The sequence below is a fragment of the Pelophylax lessonae genome, assembly GCF_965119305.1.
Source record: "Pelophylax lessonae genome assembly, chromosome: 13".
NCBI lineage: Eukaryota > Metazoa > Chordata > Amphibia > Anura > Ranidae > Pelophylax > Pelophylax lessonae.
In genome coordinates, this window is record NC_138780.1 from 63,346,702 (window position 1) to 63,367,602 (window position 20,901).

Sequence of the window (20,901 nt, forward strand, 5' to 3'; positions counted from 1 at the left end):
GTACAATGCATCCCTTAACATTGCACTCTGTACAATGCCTTCCTGAACCTTGCACTCTGTACAATGCATTCCTGAACCTGCACTCTGTACAATGCATTCCTGAACATTGCACTCTGTACAATGCCTTCCTGAACCTTGCACTCTGTACAATGCATCCCTGAACCTTGCACTCTGTACAATGCATTCCTGAACATTGCACTCTGTACAATGCATTCCTGAACATTGCACTCTGTACAATGCATCCCTGAACCTGCACTCTGTACAATGCATCCCTGAACATTGCACTCTGTACAATGCATCCCTGAACCTTGCACTCTGTACAATGCATCCCTGAACATTGCGCTCTGTACAATGCATTCCTGAACCTTGCACTCTGTACAATGCACTTCTGGACCTTGCACCCTGTACAAAACGCACTCCTGAACCTTGCACCCTATTCGAAATGCACTCTTGAACCTTGTACCCTGTACGACGCATTTCTGAACCTTGCATCCTACATGAAATGCACCCCTGAACCTTGCACTATGTACGAAACACACTCTTGAATCCTTCCACAATAAGCATACCGCACTTATGGGCATGGCAAAAGGGGTGGAGCTGGGCGGGGGGGTGGCAAAATCCGGTTTCGCCTAGGGCATTGATGGCGAACCTTGGCACCCCAGATGTTTTGGAACTACATTTCCCATCATGCTCATTGACTCTGCAGTGTAGTTGAGCATCATGGGAAATGTAGTTCTAAAACATCTGGAGTGCCAAGGTTCCCCATCACTGGCCTAGGGTGTCAAAAATCCTTGCACCAGCCCTGTCTAGCGCGAAGCTGAGATCGGGTCGTCCGCTGGCTGGACTGGGAAGACTGTAAGGATCCAGAATACCCAGTGCGTCATCCAGTCCGGCAGTTGATTGTAGTTCTCACAGGAACAGAAAATAATAAATGAGGGAAAAAAATGTCATTTAAAAAAGAAAAAAATGCTAAGACCGGAGATCCCAGCAAGGAACTAGGTCCTTACTCCTGACTAAGCAGAAAATAACGGAGTGCTTATAGCAGGAAGTGGGAATATACCGCCTGGGACTGCCCCATAGGTGTGGTAAAGCTTTTTCCTGCCTCGTGTCCTACTCCTGTAGGGGGCAGCATAACCCAATGGTCAAGAAGATCCTGGAGCTGTGTCCGTCAATGAACGAAAGAGAAAACGCTGTTTTATTTTCCTGGCATGTGATTGGGTATTATTTTTAAATTGAAGCTTTACCTCATTTACGAAGCCTTGGGCAAATTCCTTTGCAGGGGGCAAACAACACTTGTAAAGTGCAGTCTATTTGCCTTTATTAAATCACTCACAGTATCAATGGAGGCCACACATTGCAGTTAACATTCACCCCCACTACAAGCTGAACAATGCCTAGAGAATACACCCTTTATATATCTTTGGACGGTGTGTGTCCATTTCTTACAGATCACATGACTGTGGGCGTGCACTTCTTACATATCACATGACTGTGGGCGTGCACTTCTTACATATCACATGACTGTGGGCGTACACATGTCACATGTCACATGTCACATGATGATCACTGGGCGTACATGATGGTCACTGGGCGTACACCTCTTACAGGTCACATGATGATCACTGGGCGTACACCTCTTCCATGTCACATGATGATCACTGGGCGTACACCACTTACATGTCACATGATGATCACTGGGCGTACAGTTTCTCTTACTCCGTCACATGATCTAGTAGGAGAGCGGAAGTTCGGTCAGAGGAGTTGAAGTAGCGGCGATGGCCTCCATTCTCGAGGAATACGAGGACTCTCTGTCTCGGGCCAACCTTCCGAGTCAGACCCGAGTGCCTGGGATCCCGCTTTCCGGTAAGGCATGACAGGGCTCATGTCTGTGTGTCTATGGTATGCTGCGACTTGTGGTTCTACAACAGAGACACTAAATGCTTTACACCCGAGAGAGAGAGAGAGCACTGATAATTCACCTCTGTGGGTGCTCATCTTCCACGGAGACTGGCTGGGGAATGGTGTACACCATGCACACATCTTTAGGGTGTCTGATCCATGGAGATCAGACGGAGAGCGTCATTGGATGTATATATATATATATATATATCTCACACAGAGGAGTTCCTGCATGTCCCATGTTAGTGACACTTCCTGTCACTGTCACCCTGATGATCAGGGAGTTGCCTATTACATCAGGCCCTTTGCACATGAGATGTGTAACCCCCTCCCCCCCCCCCCCCCCCCCACAGCACCCAATCCCGTTGTTTTTCTGCACCCTGAAATGCTGGGCAGGGCTCGATGCTGTACAGAGTGGTATTTGCCTCTTGTATGAAGGACCTTAGGCCTTGTTCACACATTTGGCCATTGAGGTGTTAAAACCGGATAGTTGAGGCACTGTTTTACCCCCCCCCCCCCCTCCATTTGAACGCTCCCATGCAGCATGCAAGGCTCAGTTTGTCAGGTGTGACCGATTTCCTGAAGGCTGCTTTCACATTGAGGAGTTTAAAGAGGAAGTAAACCCTCCTCTGACACTTGTACCTATAGGTAAGCCTATGACGAGGTAAGCCTATGACGAGGTAAGCCTATGACGAGGTAAGCCTATGACGAGGTAAGCCTATGATGAGGCTTTCCTATAGGTACTGTAAATATCTCCTAAACATGTACCGTTTAGGAGATATTTACCTTACATGCAGCCAGTGACATCACTGGCGCATGCGTTCTGAAGGAACGGCCGCTGGTGCCGTTTCTTCAGAGCTCCGTGCCGTGACTGTCGGCTCCCGCGCGCGTGCGCGGGAAGTGATGTCACCGCGGCTCCGGCCAATCAGATGGCCAGATGCCGTGATCCCGGTAGACGGGCAACTGGACAATTGACATGTTGCCCATCATACAGGTAAGCGGGCGGCACGGCGGGGGCTCTTATAAGGTAAGTATTTCATAATGAGCTAGTATGCGATGCATACTAGCTCATTATGTGTTTCTCTTTCAGGTTGAAAACAAAAAAAAAATTCTATGGGTTTACAACCTCTTTAAGTGCTTTTACGTTTTTAAAAAAAAAAAAGCTCAAGAAAAATGCATCCCTTTTTAAAATCAATTAATGTGAAGGTGGTCGGCTTCCCATTCTGCTTGCAATATTTTTGAAGCATGTTTTGGGAGTTAAAAAAAAAAAAAACACACCTTCCCGTTAAAAGCAATAGAAAACGCAGCATAAATGCACCTGTGATTGTTTTTTTTTTTTTTTGGGTCTGTTTTTGAGTCCCATGTCCTTTAAAAACCAGACTGCAAATGTGGAAAAATGTAGTTTTTGCAGCGGATCAGGGCTGCTTTCTCACTGAGGAGCTTTTCAATCACTTCCCATTAAAATCCAGGAATGTGTTCAGGCTGGGGCGGTGGACTCCCCTTGCAGTGAAATTAATGATGCCTGCAGCATGTGTTTGGACTGGAGAGTTAAAAAAAACACACCTTCTTCTCTTTGAAAGCAATGGAAAAATGTGATAAACGCACCAAAATGTGTTTTTGAGTCACGTCATTTTTGCAGTGGATCAATGTGAAAGTACCATGTGTGCCCATCCTGTGTTCAGGCTGCCTTGTTTTGTCATCTGTATTCATCCTGCACTGCATACAGACAGTCTATGGAGGTGGACATAGCAGCTGAATGTTAACATTTGGGAGCCATGCAGTAAAAGGGTGCATGGCAAAGAACTGTGTGGGTTTAAAGGCTGAGCAGCCGTTGTCTAATGTTCACCGTTCTGATTCTAGCTCCAGTGTTCTCCGTTCTGATTCTAGCTCCAGTGTTCACCGTTCTGATTGTAGCTCCAGTGTTCACCGTTCTGATTGTAGCTCCAGTGTTCACCGTTCTGATTGTAGCTCCAGTGTTCACCGTTCTGATTCTAGCTCCAGTGTTTACCGTTCTGATTCTAGCTCCAGTGTTTACCGTTCTGATTCTAGCTCCAGTGTTCACCGTTCTGATTCTAGCTCCAGTGTTTACCGTTCTGATTGTAGCTCCAGTGTTTACCGTTCTGATTGTAGCTCCAGTGTTTACCGTTCTGATTGTAGCTCCAGTGTTTACCGTTCTGATTGTAGCTCCAGTGTTTACCGTTCTGATTGTAGCTCCAGTGTTTACCGTTCTGATTGTAGCTCCAGTGTTCACCGTTCTGATTGTAGCTCCAGTGTTCACCGTTCTGATTGTAGCTCCAGTGTTTACCGTTCTGATTGTAGCTCCAGTGTTTACCGTTCTGATTGTAGCTCCAGTGTTTACCGTTCTGATTGTAGCTCCAGTGTTTACCGTTCTGATTGTAGCTCCAGTGTTTACCGTTCTGATTGTAGCTCCAGTGTTTACCGTTCTGATTGTAGCTCCAGTGTTCACTGTTCTGATTGTAGCTCCAGTGTTTACCGTTCTGATTGTAGCTCCAGTGTTTACCGTTCTGATTCTAGCTCCAGTGTTCACCGTTCTGATTCTAGCTCCAGTGTTTTCAGATAAAAACCTAAAAAAAAAAGTGCAGTGTATAATTTAGTTAATATTAGAGATCGACCAATTATCAGCAACACTTTCCCCTATATATCGGAATCGGCCTTTTGATTTTCCGATATTGCCGATTATTTTCGTGATGTCATCATGTATGTTGCGCTACGCCCCTCCGTGCACTGGACAGCTCTTAGGCCGCCTCCCTCTGCCTCATTATTGTCTTTTACCTGCCGCGGTCACACTGGAGTCTGCATGCAGCACAGGCGGTCGCTCAGGACAGAGTTCTTCTACATCTAGTGAGTGAACAGTGACCAACAGTCTGACACACGTTCTGTATCTGTTCTGTAACACAGCCGCCATGGCCATCCACCCACCACCCACAAGTGCCCGGTGCCAGCCAGCTACCCTGTCCCACACAGTCCACTGTGTAGTGTGTACCAGCCAGCCACATGCCCTGCCTGAGTCCTGACTCTACCAGCTAGCCAGCCACAGGCACTGGGCCTGTATGTGACAAGCCAGCCACCCACAAAAAGGTGCCTGCCAGCCAGCCACGAAAGGGTGCCAGCTAGCCAACAAAGCGGTGCCAGCCACCAAAGGGTGGCACTGCCAGCCAGTCACAAAAGGGTGACAGACAGGGTGCCATCCATCTAATCGGTGCCAGCCACCACAGGGTGCCCGCCAGCCACCACAGGGTGCCAGCAGCAAGCCACCCACCACAGGGTGCCAGCCAGCCATTTTGTGTAAGCCTATATTAGTGTCTGACTCTTTCTTGTTTCAATGGAGATGGATAGAGATAGAAAATTTTTAAAGTGTGGTCTGGGACTATTTCTCTTTTCCATCTCCTGGAAAATCTGCAGCACTGTGCAATACTTGCAAAAATAATGTGAACATTGGATCAATAACTGCAAAAACCAAAAATATGTCTAATCTTTGGGCCCATCTAAGAGTTCATCATCTTGAATTGTATAATGCAGCACAGAAAAAAAAATGAATACCAAGGTGAATCATCCCTATCCCAGGCAACAATAACAGATATGTTTCAGAAAAAAAAACAGGTGGCTAACATCTGTTGGAAGATCCCAACTGCTGGACAGAGTAATCACAGATGATGGTCACTTATACCCAGCCATTTACAATAGTGTCTGACTGGATTTAAGCGGTTGATGTCACTCTTCAGTGTGTACCTTGGCTCAACTATGGACAAGTTTTATCGAACTGCAAAAGATTCACCAAAAGGTCGTTGACAAAGTAAAGACTATGCTGCAACCAGAGAATGCTGGCAACTCGTTCTCCTTCACGACGGACTGCTGGTCAGGACAAACAGAATCCCTAATGAGTCTTATGCCTCGTACACACGCAACGATTATCGGCTGACTTTTGTCCAGTGTTGTTGTGTTGGTTGAAATGTGCTCTAGACTGCACACAAATTGTCAACAAAAATCTACTTCAGAAGTGATGTCATGTGTTGGTTTACTTTCCGTGTGTTTTTTCATCTCTGAGCATGCCCAGTCTTGCTCATCAGATTTTTGTCTGCCGAAATCTGTACTGACTGACGGAAAATCGGCCGTTGTGACGGCCGACAAAAATGTTATGGCCTGCACACCAGATTTTTTTCGGCCGAAAAGTCGGAGTCGGTTGTCTGAGCATCATACTAACAAGCCGAAAATTGGCCGATCGGACGTTGGCCGAAAATTCACGGCCAACTATCGATGCGTGTGTACGGGGCATAACATGCCACTTCATTGACAGTGGATGGACAAGAAGGCATTTCGTTTTGAATACAAAAGTGATGCAAGGATCCCACACTGGGGAGTACATTAGAGAAATGTTTCTAGGCATGGTAGAAGAATGGGTAATCCGCAAAGACCGAGTGATGCTTGTGCTGCGAGACAGTGGAGCGAACATGATAAAGGGTATGAGACTTGCTGAAGTGTCAGACCTCAGTTGCATGACTCACACCCTCCAACTGGTGGTAAATGATGGTCTGTCAAACCAGAAAGCTTTGCTGGACATTATTACCATGCTGAAGAAGTGCGCAGGCCATTTCCACCATTCTGTTCTTGCTAAGCAGCGACTGAGGTGCATTCAGGAAGACCTTGGCCTACCCAAAAACAACCTTATACAAGCTGTTCCAACACGATGGCACTCAATGCTACACATGTTACAAAGGATGCTGGAGTAGAAGCGAGCTCACTATATATGCTGGTGGATATGGACTTGAAGGACATTCTTTCCCTACTGCAGATCAGTGGGACATAGTAGCCAACATTATTGAGACACTCGTACCCATTGAGGAAGTGCCACTGGAGGTGAGTTTCCTCTGTGATCCCATGTGTGAGAGTCCTGAAGATGCTTCTTCAACTGAATGAAGGACCCAACACATGTGGCATTAAAGCATGTAGGCAGGCCATGAGGGACAGCCTCACCAAAAGGTTTGAGAAGCATGAGGAGAATAAAAAATGTTGTGCTTGCATTTCTTTTGGATCCTCAATACAAGAACCATCCTTTCTCTTCTGATGATGTATTGGCCAAGGCAAAGAAATGGCTGACAGAAGATATTCAACAGAAGGTGCAGGAGGTTCTTCCTGAGGAAAAAAGTCAAGAAGAGAAGGTTTCTGATGTGGAAGAGCAGGATGGAGGAGAAAAATGTCCCAAAAGACAACGGACAGAAGAGAAAATTCGTCGTGGTCAAATAGATGCCATGTTCAGCGTTTTTAATTGGGGCCTCATGCAGAGGATTCATCAGACTCGGCAATAATGAGCCTGGATGATGAACTTTATCTCTATTTTGAAGGAACCAGTAGTTGACAGAAGAAGTTGTGATCCTCTTCAGTGGTGGAAAGAAAATGAGGCACGCTACAAAAGAGTTGCTTCTCATGCTAGAAGATACCTTTCTGTTCCTCCTTCCTCAGTACCAAGTGAGCGTGTTTTTAGTGAAGTGGCAGCAATTTATGAAAAGAAAAGAAGCTGTTCAACTGGTGAACATGCTGAAATCTTATGCTTTCTGCACTATAAAATTGTTCTACTTAACTGGGAGTATTGATTTGAAGTGTAGTAGTAGTGTCTGTCCAATCCACTGTGACATGTGTAGCTGTTACCTTGCTCTTTTTCTAGCAGTATTGCACTGGTTCCAGTGAGTGCCATACACAAGAGGTAGTCCTTTACTGACTCCAGTCCAATCCACTGTGACGTGGAGCTGTTACCTTGCTCTTTTTCTAGCAGTTGTGCAGTGTGTATGCATATTTATTGTGTAGCTGTTGTGTTGCCTAGCTTTTTTTTTTTCTAGCAGTTTTGCACTGACTGCACTGCAGTAGTGAATTAAAAATATTGCATTGAGTGAGTCCACTACTGCAGCACTTTATTATGCATTAATGCACAATCAGATGATGTGAAATGCAAATGTCCTTTCAATTGAAGTTTTCCTATCAGTTTTTATGCAGTTAAGGTGTGAGGAACGAGCACTTAATGTTGATAATGTTAATAAATAAAGATTAACATAAGAGATTTGTGTCGAATTATTTATTTTTTTTTATTTGGCAAAATTTTACATGTGTGAAGATATCGGCCAATACTGGGTGATACCGATATTTCGCCGATTGCATATCGGCAACGAAAAACCGATATCGGTCGATCACTAGTTAATATGTAAAGTTTTAAAAAAAAAAAAAGAGAATTTATTCTTGAATATCTATATGCAGTGGTAAACATCAATAATAGTAGTGTACCGAAATAAAACCAAAGATACGGGATGCACTTGGCGAAACCGAAATTGACTTTTTTTTTAAAAAAGATATTTTCATAAATGTTGCTTTTGACTTTTTAATTTTTCATTCATTTAATAGAATATGAATTGCCGGCCATTATGGGCACTTTTATTTATTTTTTTAAAGGGTGTTAAAAATCCTGCTTGCTGCATTTTTAATGCATGTGTTGTCAGCACCTCTCCATTGAAATGCACTGAAAGCGCAGCAAGAACGCATCAAAAATGCACTCGTGTTGTGTTTTTGATGCATTTTGAGTGACATGACCTATGAAAACCATACCATAAGTACGGTAAAATCGTAGGCATTTTCGGCAGCCATTGTCACCTTTTTTGCTTGTGGCACAAGGCTGAAAACCCTATTTTCGACAGCCAAAATGTTGGGGCATCACTAATAATCAGCTATATGGTTAGGGAACAAAATATTTAATCCACTCTGAGAATAACATACAGAAGAGGTATACAATATACTGTTAAAGGTTGAATCTGGTACTTATCAGACTCGGATCAAAATTTTTAGCCAAAGGTAAAAACATTTTCTCTTTCGTTCGTTGATGGACACAGCTCCATATCTTCTTTGACCCTTGGGTTATGCTGCTCTTCATAGGAGTAGGACACTAGGCTATGCCCATAGGGCAGCCCCCAGGGGTTTTACTCCCACTTCCTGCTCTAGCTCTTCAGTTTTTTTTTTTTTTTTTTTTCTGCCTAGTCAGGAGTAAGGACCCAGGGTTCCTTGCTGGGATCTCCTGGTCCTGGCATTTTTTTCCCTTTTTTAAAAAAAAAAAAACAAAACTTTTTTTGTTCCTGACTGCCAGACTGTGCGATGCACTGGATATCCTAGATCAGTGATGGCGAACCTTGGCACCCCAGATGTTTTGGAACTACATTACCCATAAGGCTCAACTACACTGCAGAGTGCATGAGCATCATGGGAAATGTAGTTCCAAAACATCTGGGGTGCCAAGGTTTGCCATCACTGTCCTAGATCCTTGAGGTTTTCCCAGTCTGGCGAGCGAGACTCAACCTCAGCTCCGCACTAGGTCGGCTGTGACATAGCCCCACTGGACTGGCCGGCAAGTTAAACGCCCTGCGAGGACGCATAGCCCTGGTTACGACCTGAGTCGCAGCGTACCTCTGGCCTGCAGCACCCTGCCATTCCAAGATGGCGAGGTGGTCTGCCAGGAGTGATGCCCACCTGGTTCCATGGTGTGGTAAGTGTTCCTTCTCTTCCTTTGTCATCTTTTGGGGTGGACGTGGGCCCCTCCCCTGGGATGGTCAGACCCCCAGGTTCCCCTTCATTCCCCCCAGCCCCCCCTGGGTGCGGTAGGAGCTGGCTTTGATGCTCCAGAAGGGGGGGGGGGGGATGGATGTTGTTGGTGCTGTCTGGCTTGCATAACAGGAGGTTTTGAGTGGGTTCCCTGCCTCCTGGAGGTTAGTGACTGGGGCAGGTGGTGTCATTTTAGCTCCCTGCCATGGCTCTTGGGAGCGGGGCCCTCACGTGGCCAGATCGGGCCGAACGTTTAAGCCGCGGCTTTGTGGCCTACTCGGGGCTGGGGGGGGGGGGGGGGCTCAGTGAGTTTAGCTGAGGCTCCCAACTCCTTTCCCTGGGCATCTGCTGCACTGTGGATCCAGGTAATTGTCTGTGCCAAGGGGGCTATGTACTCTATGAAGGGTGACCCTCTTGCTTTTTTGCGGGTCTAATAGAGGGTCTTTTTTTTTTTTTTTCTCTTTTTTGGACCTTTTGGCGACCTCGCCTGCTTATGTTCTCAGGGTGAGCTTAGTATATAGCTCCTCTACTGGGTCTGATTTACATGAATAAAAAGTTTTTTTTTTTTATCCACCCTGCAACTGAGGTTCAGTTAAGAATACACATAAATCTTGTAGTTAGACAATTTATTATCATTTATTAATTTTTATTTTTTTTTTTTTTTTATCCTGAAGTTTTTAGCTTTAAAGCCAAACTTCAGGCAAAAATTGACATTTTCTCATTCCTCCTTCCCAACCCATCATGTATGGCTGGTTATTGGTCTCACCAGGTGAAGGAAGATATACTTGCCTAAGGACACCATATAGGCACCTTTTCCTGCTGTGGGTACTGCTAGTCCAGATGAATAAGCACTTCACTGTCCCTGTCCCCTATCGGGTCTTCGCAATAATCACTCCTCTTTTGGTCTCTCTATATAATATATATATATATATTTGTTTTTTTTTTTTTTTTTTTTTTTACCCCCCCCCCCCCATTGCGGCAGTTAGGTAGTGGGAGAGATGAGGTTTTTTTTGGGGGGGGGGGGGCTTTTAAATGGAATTTAAACTCTGCTGTATAATTTATGGTAAATGGATCCATAGGGGGTTTGTGCCATGGTATACTAGTATGCACATTCAATCAGCACATTATGGCAGCTGGGTACACTTGTTGGTAGAAATAAAAAAAAAAAAAAAAAAAAAGACTTGTATGTCGGTCTTTCTGGCTGGTTTCTGTTGGACATGAATGCTGGAAAACCAGCAGCCAACCGACTCCTGATCAGCACTCAGCCAATGGCAGAGAGCGCTGATCGGCGTGTTCTGGTAGCGATGGCTCAGTGGGGGAGTTTGCTATAATAACTTTGCATAGATAGTAGTATAGCAGCTCCGACTGGAGCTGACCGTCCTTTATTTTTTTTCGCGTTCAACCCGCACTCCAGCTGGTTTATTGCATTGGTGTATTTGTGTTGTAAGCTGTATTGTGTGTTTGAATAGAAATTGCAAAATGTTAGTCACTCTGCTTTAATAAACTGTTTGGCTGCTTTCAGGCTATGTCAATGCACGCCTAGAAAAGGAAACTCCAATATTCAACAAACAAAGGATTGATTTTGCCCCTCCAGAGAATATCAACAGCTTGGTGGTGTGCAGTAATCAACTGTGCATGAGCCTGGGAAAGGAGGCCCTTCTCAGGTATGTTGAGTGGTGTTGTCTGTTGTCTCCTCTTTCTCATATTCATGTTTGAATTAAACTATCCTGACCCTATCGTAAACCAGGAAATCCGCTGATATCCTGCAAAAAAAAAAAAAGGCTTTATATTTGTTTTTCTGGCAGACGGGGGCCAGATATTCGCTCTTTCTGTTAGCACTTTGAAGGCCACATTGTCTATTGACTTCAGACAGTAGTTAAAGTGGATCTAAAGGCAGGAATACTCAGCTCTGCCCCAATGGCCCGTTAGGTTGTTTGCTGGCATCTTCTTTTGGGTGCTGGTTGATTGCCCTATGTGGAATGGCACATTGATTACGTCTCATGGCACATTGGCACTATGCTGGAAATGTAAACAGCGCTGCACATTCACAGCTCCCTTTACATGCTGCCAAGATTGCGAACAGAACATTTTTTTGTTTGCAGAAGAGACCCTGCATGTCTTTTCTGCAATTGCTATGTAGCTAAACACGCATCATTAAAAAAAAAAAAAAAAAAAAAAAAATCATTAAATGCTGTATTACATGCTCACTAGGTCACTATGAAATTTGTTTTCTGTAGTCTGGTTGATCCTTCTGCTCGGTCTCCACTTTCTGTTCATGTCCCCAGTTCAGGTAGGGATTTTGCAGCTGTGGTCGCAACTCTATGCTTGCTTAGTTGAGTGAGTTTCTATACTTGGCATACTTAGCATTCTATAATTAGCATTTCATCCCTATCACATCTGAGCAGCCCATGTAACTGACTATAGAGTCACACGTGTGGGTGTATACAAAGTGGTAAATGACAGCCCACTCCCTCCCTCCTCCATGCCCACAAACCAACTAAACACAATGGGGGCTATTACATGTAGATTAATGATGGCTTCACCTCCATCTTATTCTAAGGCACAGGCCGGGGGCATGGCACAGCCTGTGATTGGCAGAAATCTGCCCACACCATGTTATTTTCACAAAATAAAGATTTGGTTTTGAATAAATATTTGCCAATTAAAACAGTTTATTGATCTTATTTGTCTTTACTCTGTATTGCAAAGACCTAGTTCCTGGAGGCCGTCCTCTGGACCCAGCGCATCACGGATCAGGGTTAAGGGCCATTTACCACGTTCACTCTGTCCAATGACGGAGCGTTCACATGTCAATAAACTAGTGTTATGCCCGGTTCAGCTTGCGCTGCTGCCTTGTTTCTCTCCTCACGCTGTATTGGTGTGAGGAGAGGGAAACGCCACAGCAGCGTGAGCTGGCATGATCCTGTGTTGCCTACAGTACTATTCAGTGGCACTACATTGCTCATTAGTGCCCTACAGTGCACATCAGTGAGTGCTTATTAGTGCCACAATTAGTGCTCTTCAGTGCCCAATAGTGCACATCAGAGAGTGCTCATCAGTGGGGGATCCGCTGGGGGGGTTATCCCTGGTGGGGGACAGGGACCTCCCGATGCCACAAATTATTTGGACCTCTTAGGGGGTCCTGGAGACCGCATGGTGCGCTGCTGGGGGGGGGGGCGCCATTTTATCGTTAAGTCTCATTTTGCAGAAGTTCCCATTGAAATGCTTGGGTGGCCATGTTTTTTGTGATTTCCCCTTAGGAATGCATTGGGCGGCCATTTTCCCAGAGTCTGCGACAGCAGGGAGCAGCTAGGCCTGTACTCTAGGAAATGACCCAGGAACTTCCTCTTCCTATAAAGATCGTTTTCTCTGCCAGCAGAATGACCCTGCTATCTGCAGTGTTAGTGGCTGGGACTTGTCGTACCGCTGGTGCAGCGGTGTGGGACTGTTTTTCACAGTTAAAGTGACACTGCGCTATTCCAGGGTTCATATGGAGTCCCAGGAACAAATTTCACCTACAGATCCCCCTCCTTGCGGTTAAGGGGACCTCTGGGTCGCAACCCCTGTCTGCCTTAACGGCAGTTTTGGAAGACCTGGTGTCAAAAGTGGATTTGGTTTTAAAAAACACCACTAGTAAAAAGCACCCTATGCTCTCTCCTGTATCCTCAGATTCTGAGGTAGATATGGCCGCCGCGGACGCATGTCACCCTGAGGGTTCTGCATCCTCGCACTCGGGTGGTTAGGACAACATATCCTTGTCTACAGCTGCGTGGGAAAGCGCGATGGTGGAGGCACTTAGAGTTTCCCATACTGACACTAAAAGAATGGCGAATGATTCTGCAGTGCCAGGGACGCAGGTGTCATTTGGCACTCGCAAATCCCAGAAGTCGGGCAAAGTTCTCCCTTGTCCGGAACTTTTTAACTAAATTGTCTTTGACCAAGGGGGGCGTCTCAAACAGATGTTAGTGGTCCCGGAGCGTTCTAAGAGGCGCTATCTATTCGCACACTCGGTATCCGCAGCATGGACCATTCCACCGAAGGTGGACCATCTAGTCTCCAGACTGAACAAATCTACTGTGGTCCCGTTCTTTAACCACTTAAGCCCCGGAAGATTTTACCCCCTTCCTGACCAGGGCCTATTTTGCGATTCGGCACTGCGTGACTTTAACGGACAATTGCGCGGTCGTGCGATGCTGTACCTAAACGAATTTGACGTCCTTTTTTTCCCCACAAACGGAGCTTTCTTTTGGTGGTATTTGATCACCTGTGCGAATTTTTTTTTTTTTTTTTTTTTTTTTTTTTATCATGCGCTATAAACAAAAAAAGAGCGTCAATTTTGCAAAAATAACAATATTTTTCACATTTTTTTTTATATGAAATTCCCCCAAAAAAATGTTGTAAAAATCAAAATTTTTTTTAACATTTTCGGCCAATTTGTTTTATGCTACATAGGTTTGGTAAAAAAATCGCAAAAAGCGTATTTTGATTGGTTTGCGCAAAAGTTATTGCGTTTACTAACAAAGGGAATTTTTTTTTTTTTTTTTTTTGCGGTACTGCGACATTGCGGCGGACAGATTGGACTCTGCCTGTGAGGGGCTGACTGCCGACGTAAATAGTCATGCGGCGGTCGGCAAGTGGTTAAAGACCCTGTGGAAAGAAAGATTGAGTTTCTGTCCCACCATTTACATGTGATAGTGGGCTCAATACTTTAACCGATCTTCGTGACCACTCTGGTGTCCCAGACCATAATGGATTGGGTGAAGTTACTAAAAAGTGACCTAGAAACAGAACAGCGCCCTACGGGCCTGACAGAGCTAACGGAACAATTGGTCCAAGCCCTACTATTTATATGTGATTTCGTCGCTTGCTAGATGCGACTACTCTTGTAGCCAGAGTATCCGCAGTGGGGGTAGCTTTTAGACGCATGATGTGGCTAAAAAGCTGGTCTGTGGATCAGGTTTAAAAAAAAAAGGCTCCATCAAAGCTCCCTTTTTACGGGGGACCGCTTGTTTGGATCCTCATTGAATGAACTGATCGTGGGTCTTACAGGTGGGAAGAGTACTCTTCCTCAATCCTCCCAAGGTAGAGTTGCATGAATCTGGCAAAAATGAGAATCACGATTTTTTGGCTTAGAATGGCGATCACGATTCTCAAAATCCTTTTTTTAATTTTAAAGATTTACAACCTCTGAACATCAGGCCTTCAAACAAGATGGCAATGAAATAAGCCATTATTTGCTTCAAACAAATGTAAAGAAAAATTTAGTGTTATGTGCAGTCAGGAAATTTTAAATTAAAAAAAAAAAAAAAATTTGTGTATGTATATAAATAAAACACACAGAGTTTAAGTTGAACAGAGAAACTATCCTTTGCCTAGCGTAAAGACTAATAAGCCCAGAAACTAAGATGTAATTTTGTTTTTTTCTGTGCTGCATGATATAATTTAACATGATGAACTCTTAGATGGGCCTCAAAGATTTGACGTATTTTTGCAGTTATTGATCCCATGCTTACATTGTTTGTGCACGTGTTGCACACTGCTGCTGCTTTTCCAGGAGATGGAGATAAGAAATAGTCCCAGACCACACTTTTAATTTTTCTATCTGCATCCGTCTCTATTGAAAATTGAAAGACACTGCTGAAATTGAATATAGGGTTAAAAAAAATCTGGCTGGCACACTGTGTGCACTGTACACTCACTGCCCGAGAGTCCCCGATTCCAGACGAGGCTGAGGGAGATGGCCTAAGAAGGCAGAAGCTGTCCCAGTACGCGGAGGCACATGACGCAACATACGTAATGTCACAGCAATATCGGTAACCTTCGGGAGCCAATTCCGATATATCGGGAAAAGTGCATATCGGCCCTCGATGTATCGGCCGATCCCTAATGAATAAAAGAAAAAAAGTGTATGTGTGTGTGTATATGTATATATGTGTTTGTATATATATATATATATATATATATATATATATATATATATATATATATATATATATATATATATATATATATACAAAAATATATACACACACACACACCCACACCTCTATATCTATAACAATTAGATTTAAAGCAGTAGGGTCGAACTCTGTTTTAACCCCTTGGGGCTCATTGTATTTAACCCTTTTGTGTTTATACCCTTTTTCAAATTTCCTCCTCTCCAATTGGGCAAGACTCTGTCAATTCCGCAGACTTTAAGCACCATGGGATTTCTGTTATGAACCAATTTAAATGGTTAGATAAACTATGGTTTTTAAATCCCTTTTTTTAAGTTGGCAATATGCTCGCGTAATCTAAGTCCTAACTTTCTCGTAGTCCTCCCCACATACTGGAGCTTGCATGGACATTCAAGGAGATAGGCAACATGGGTCTTGCTTATTGATTCGAAATGAGTGGTCTCTCTCGGTCTGTTCCGAAAGGTTCTGAAAGCCATGCATTTTCCACAGGTGAAAAAAAACCCTGCGTGGTCCAAAAAGCTTCTTTTGGGTGGGTCAACCACATTTTTGGACAACTTTATTTCTCAGAATGGGGGGTTTAGTATATATAAATTTTTTTTTTTTTTTTTTTTGGCAACATTTTTAGTAATATTTGTTTTTTTTTTTGGGGGGTTTTTCACCTGTGGAAGATGCATGGCTTGCAGAAAAATTCGGAACAGACCGAGAAAGACCACTCATTTAGAATCAAGAAGCAAGGGGAAGTCTTACAGGATTGATAAATTCATATCCTGTGAGACGACCCACATTGCCTATCACCTTGAATGTCCATGCAAGCTCCAGTATGTGGGGGAGGACAACGAGAAACCTAGGACTTGGATTACGCGAACATATTGCCAACTTAGAATTTAAAAACCATAGTAAATCTAACCATTTTAGATTGGTTCATAACAGAGATCCCACGGTGCTTAAGTTCTGCGAAATTGAGTCTCTTGCCCAATTGGAGAGGAGGACATTTGAAAAAGGGTATAGCTCAAAATGGAGGGAATTTGCAACAGCTTTAATGCTGGGAAGATGCCTTTTAACAAGTCTGCATATAAATTGATTGGTTACCGAAAGCAGAGGTATGCTCTAACATGTTGTTTTCTCATTTAGGATTGATTTAGTTAAGGCAGACCAGCCAAACCAAGCAGACCTGGGTCGTAAAGATGACTTCAAAGTCTACAAGATGTTTTTGGATCCCACAGGTGCTTTTTTCACTTTCAATAATTTTTATTGAAATGTACGAATAAGGTTTACAGAGAATCATATAGTTGCATATCCAACCGTGATTAACCTACTCTAAAAAGAATAAATATAATGAAATACAAAACCACGTTTGTCTGCATTTATAATGAGCTCATAAGGCATTGAGTGTGAATGTGTGGGAAAAGATCCTCAGGCAGGATTCTTCATTATCAAGACTGTGCTGGATGGGGGGGGGGGGGGGGGAGATGTTAATTGCAGACCCCCATTCATCAAAACTCCACTTTCCAGACATGTTTGAGGGGTTCAGTATGGCAACTCTGTAACTAGTTGCAGAGAAGGAATGGATTAGGTAAAGGCAGGAAACATGGTGAACAAGTGGTAAGAGGAGGGAAAAAGAAAGTTAAGAGTCTCTGGAGCCTCCCATTTGTGTCTCCCAGAGTAGAGTCCTTTTAGACTTTGCTCAGACATGCAACAAGGACTCCAGCTGCTTTTGAAAAATGTTCCGTTCTTGGTTTGCTTTTCAGAGGAGTTTGACAGGCGGTGAGGAGTCGATATTTTGCCTCCTCACCACCGGATTCAACCTTTTTAAATGCACTACCAGTACAATCCCGTGGATTGCATGTGGTTGCAGCAGGGCCCCATAGACCTGCTTCATTTAGCAGTGTTAATCCCCACTGAAAGCAACATGTATGAATGAGGGCAGAAAGAGGTGAAAGCTTCAGGCAGAAGTAAGGCATGAGAGCATAAGATCCATACAGTGAGACATTGGGGTTGATTTACTAAAGGCAAATACTGTATACTGTGCACTGCAAGTAAATGTCAAGCTTCACTGCAAAGAATACTCGATCACATGCAAAGAAAATAAAAAACAGCATTTTTGCTTGCACACGATTGGATGATAGAACTTAGCGGAACTTCTCATTTCAGATTTTTCCCTCAGATCTAGAGCAACAGCGCACATTATATATGCCTTTTAGTAAATCAACCTCATGGGTATCTGTGGGTATGCTGGTAAGTTTATTTTAATGAAGGACACAAGTATGCATTGCCTGACCTCAAAATGTATTTGAGTATTTTTGTTTTACTAGAATGCTTAAAAAGTTTACTGAACCACTTTTTACCCCCTTGCCCACCTCCAAATTATTTTTTTTAACGCTTACCCTCCTCCTAATATAAGGGCTTATGCACACAGGACATTTTTACAGCTGCTGTTAGGGGTGTGTGACTTTTTTTTTTTTTTTTCCTGCCTCCTAAACGCCCCTCTGTTAGCCTAACTTTTCAGAGGTGTTTGAAGGCATAAGCATTTAGTATGTATGTATATGTGTGTATGTATGTATGTATGTGTGTGTATGTATGTGTGTGTGTATGTATATGTGTGTGTATATGTATATGTATATATATATATATATATATATATATATATACACAATCTAATATACATATGACTGCTGTGCTACCAATTAATAATTAATTTAAAAAATTGAGATTAAATTTATCCCAAGTGTAAAAGTGACTTCTGTGTTTCAAAACTCCAAACAAACTTTATATTATTAAATATATAATCATAAAAAAGTCCATTCAGTGTAAAGTGGCTACTGTGCTTCAAATTAATCCACAAACATTAAGGTGACTCCTGTGCTCCAAAATAGTAACAGTAACACTGTCCTTGGTGGCAGATGTATCCTCAATTTCAAAATGTAAATAATTTATCCATCAGGCAAATTCCTTTGTAAATGAGTGAATTAAATCCCTTACCAGAAAGAGTGGGTTCTGTATGCCATATGGCACCAGAACCTTTCAAGCTTGTAAAGCCCTCTGGGCTTGATGGGTGTTGCCCCTCTGAGTGATCCTCCGGGGTCCTTGGATGCCTGGGGTACCTCTCTGCTTCTGGAGTGCTCACTTCCAAACCATGTATAGGAGAGAAGAAAAAGGCTCCAAATGGTGTAGTATAATTTTGAGTCTTTATTTCTCCAAATAATAGGTAAGATTAAAATTGCAGCATCACTGGTGGTCTAGCGGTGCGGGTTGCTCAGTCCTCCTCGCGGAATACACACTAAAACAACCCACTTCCGGCTTGTGCTCCACCTGCCGTGACGTAATGACGCTGTGCGGTCCAAGCTGACGCGTTTCGTCACTTCCAGTGACGTCCTCGGAGCTTCTAATTATTAATTTGTAGCACAGCAGTCATATTTATATTAGATTTGTGTTTTTTTTTTTTTTTTTAATATATATATATATATATATATATATATATATATATATATATATATATATATATATATATATATATATATATATATATATATATAGAGGCATTCTACATTTTATTATATGTTTTACCCTCTACATATTGTATGAATTTGAATTTATACATTGATGCCGTATAAATTTGCACCGTTTTGCACACCTTGCACTGATTTATAACACTAATGAGAGGATTTTTAAGTTGATGTTTTATGGTTATCTGATGCTATAATATTTTTTTAGAAATCAGAGTTTTAAGCAAGCGCTATATTTGATCTCCTTTGAGATCATACACATTTTAATCACTTCCCTTATATGTAACGGCTGCTAATTTTTATTTCATAAAATTTTAAAAACTAGAGTATTTTATACCTAATAATTTTAAAAATCCCTTGGCGCGTGGAATATACCTTTTTGTATATAATCTTTCAGTATAAGCATTTAGGGGCATCCAGGAGCATAGGCTCTTGAGCTGTAAAAACGCTGTAACAAGCTTTTAGCCGCTTTTGGCACTTTTAGATGGTTTATTACATTATAGGGAGTGTTTTTACTGTAAAAACGCTGACACCAAAAAAAAACACTAGTCAAAAATGTGGCAAAAAAGCTTGTTTTTACAGCTTGTCTTTTATCTGGCAGCAGCGCTAGCATTTTTTAAACGTCCTGTGTGCATGAAACCTAATACAGTTGTAAACAAATCACAAAGTGTCGGTTCACACTGATCCAACACGACTTTGGGCGACTAATGCCATCGCCCGTGCACTGCGACTTCGGCGCGGCTTGCAACGACTTCACATAATGGAAGTCAATGCAAGTCGCTCTGACTTTGCAAAAAAAAGGTGCAGGAACCTTTTTCTAAGTCGGAGCCACTTGAGTCGCTCCTATTAGAACGGGAACCATTGCACAGCATGCTCCGCTACTTGTCAGGCGACCAAGTCGTCTGACAAGTCGGAACAGTGGGAACCGGCAGTAACTGCAGCGTTTTTACTATTTTATCATATTTTAAATATTTAGTTTTTTTATTTTAAAGAATAAGTTCACCCAAAAAACTATAAAATCTTTGCATCTATAGATCTCCACGTTCTAACACTAATTTATCTAACCCTATAAAGAAAAAAAATCTGTATACTTTTTTTCTTTTAGATAGATTGAGCTAGATATGTTAGTGTTAGAACTTGGAAATCTATTGAAGCAGGGATTTTAGTTTTAGGGTGGACTTATACTTTAAGGCTTCATGCAGATGGACACCATTTCTTGTGCAGTGCAAAGACACTGAGGTTGATTTACTAAAGGACAATTTAGGCTCCATCTACACGGGACGTTAGAAAAAACGTGCTGCAGAGCCAGTTCTGACGCCGGGAAAAAGCAGCTGTCAAACGTGCTTTCAGTAGCTTTTTCCATTGGCGTTATTGCACGTTTGGCCACGTTGCTTTTAGCAGCGTTTTTTCTCCCTCCATTCAAAATCACTGGTTCCCTATGGGAGCCTATTGATTTGAATGGAATGCGGCGCGACTTGCGCTGTGAGAATCTTAAGGGGGGACTCCACGCCAAAAATGGGAAAAAAACGGCGTGGGGGTCCCCCCTAGGTTCCAAACCAAGCCCTTCGGGTCCGGCATGGAATTTGAGGGTAGCCCCATGCCAAAAAAACGGCATGGGGTCCCCCTCAAAATCCATACCAGACCCTTATCCGAGCATGTAGCCCGGTAAGGCAGGAAGGGGGAGGGGACGAGCGAGCGGCCCCACCCCCCCTGGACCATACCAGGCCACATGCCCTCAACATGGGGGGGGGGGGGGGGGGGTGTTGGTGCTTTGGGGCAGGGGGAGCTCTGCACCCCCCACCTCAAAGCACCTTGCCCCCATGTTGAGGACAATGGCCTCTTCCCCACAACCCTGGCCGGTGGTTGTGGGGGTCTGCGGGCAGGGGGCTCATCGGAATCTGGAAGCCCCCTTTAACAAGGGGGGCCCCCCAGATCCCGTACCCCCTCCC

The 20,901-nt window shown here is 43.5% G+C and overlaps 1 protein-coding gene across 1 annotated transcript in view; it reads left to right on the top strand.

Moving 5' to 3' along the window:
• The first annotated feature begins 1,755 nt into the window (after positions 1 to 1,755).
• VPS18 (VPS18 core subunit of CORVET and HOPS complexes) overlaps positions 1,756 to 20,901 on the top strand; it is a 53,344-nt gene continuing 34,198 nt past the window's right edge. Inside the window, exons 1-3 of the mRNA XM_082275536.1 lie at positions 1,756 to 1,863; positions 11,015 to 11,156; positions 16,581 to 16,672. Of these exons, the coding sequence (XP_082131662.1) occupies positions 1,776 to 1,863; positions 11,015 to 11,156; positions 16,581 to 16,672 (322 nt within the window). The 5' untranslated portion in view covers positions 1,756 to 1,775. The remainder of the gene's footprint in view (positions 1,864 to 11,014; positions 11,157 to 16,580; positions 16,673 to 20,901) is intronic.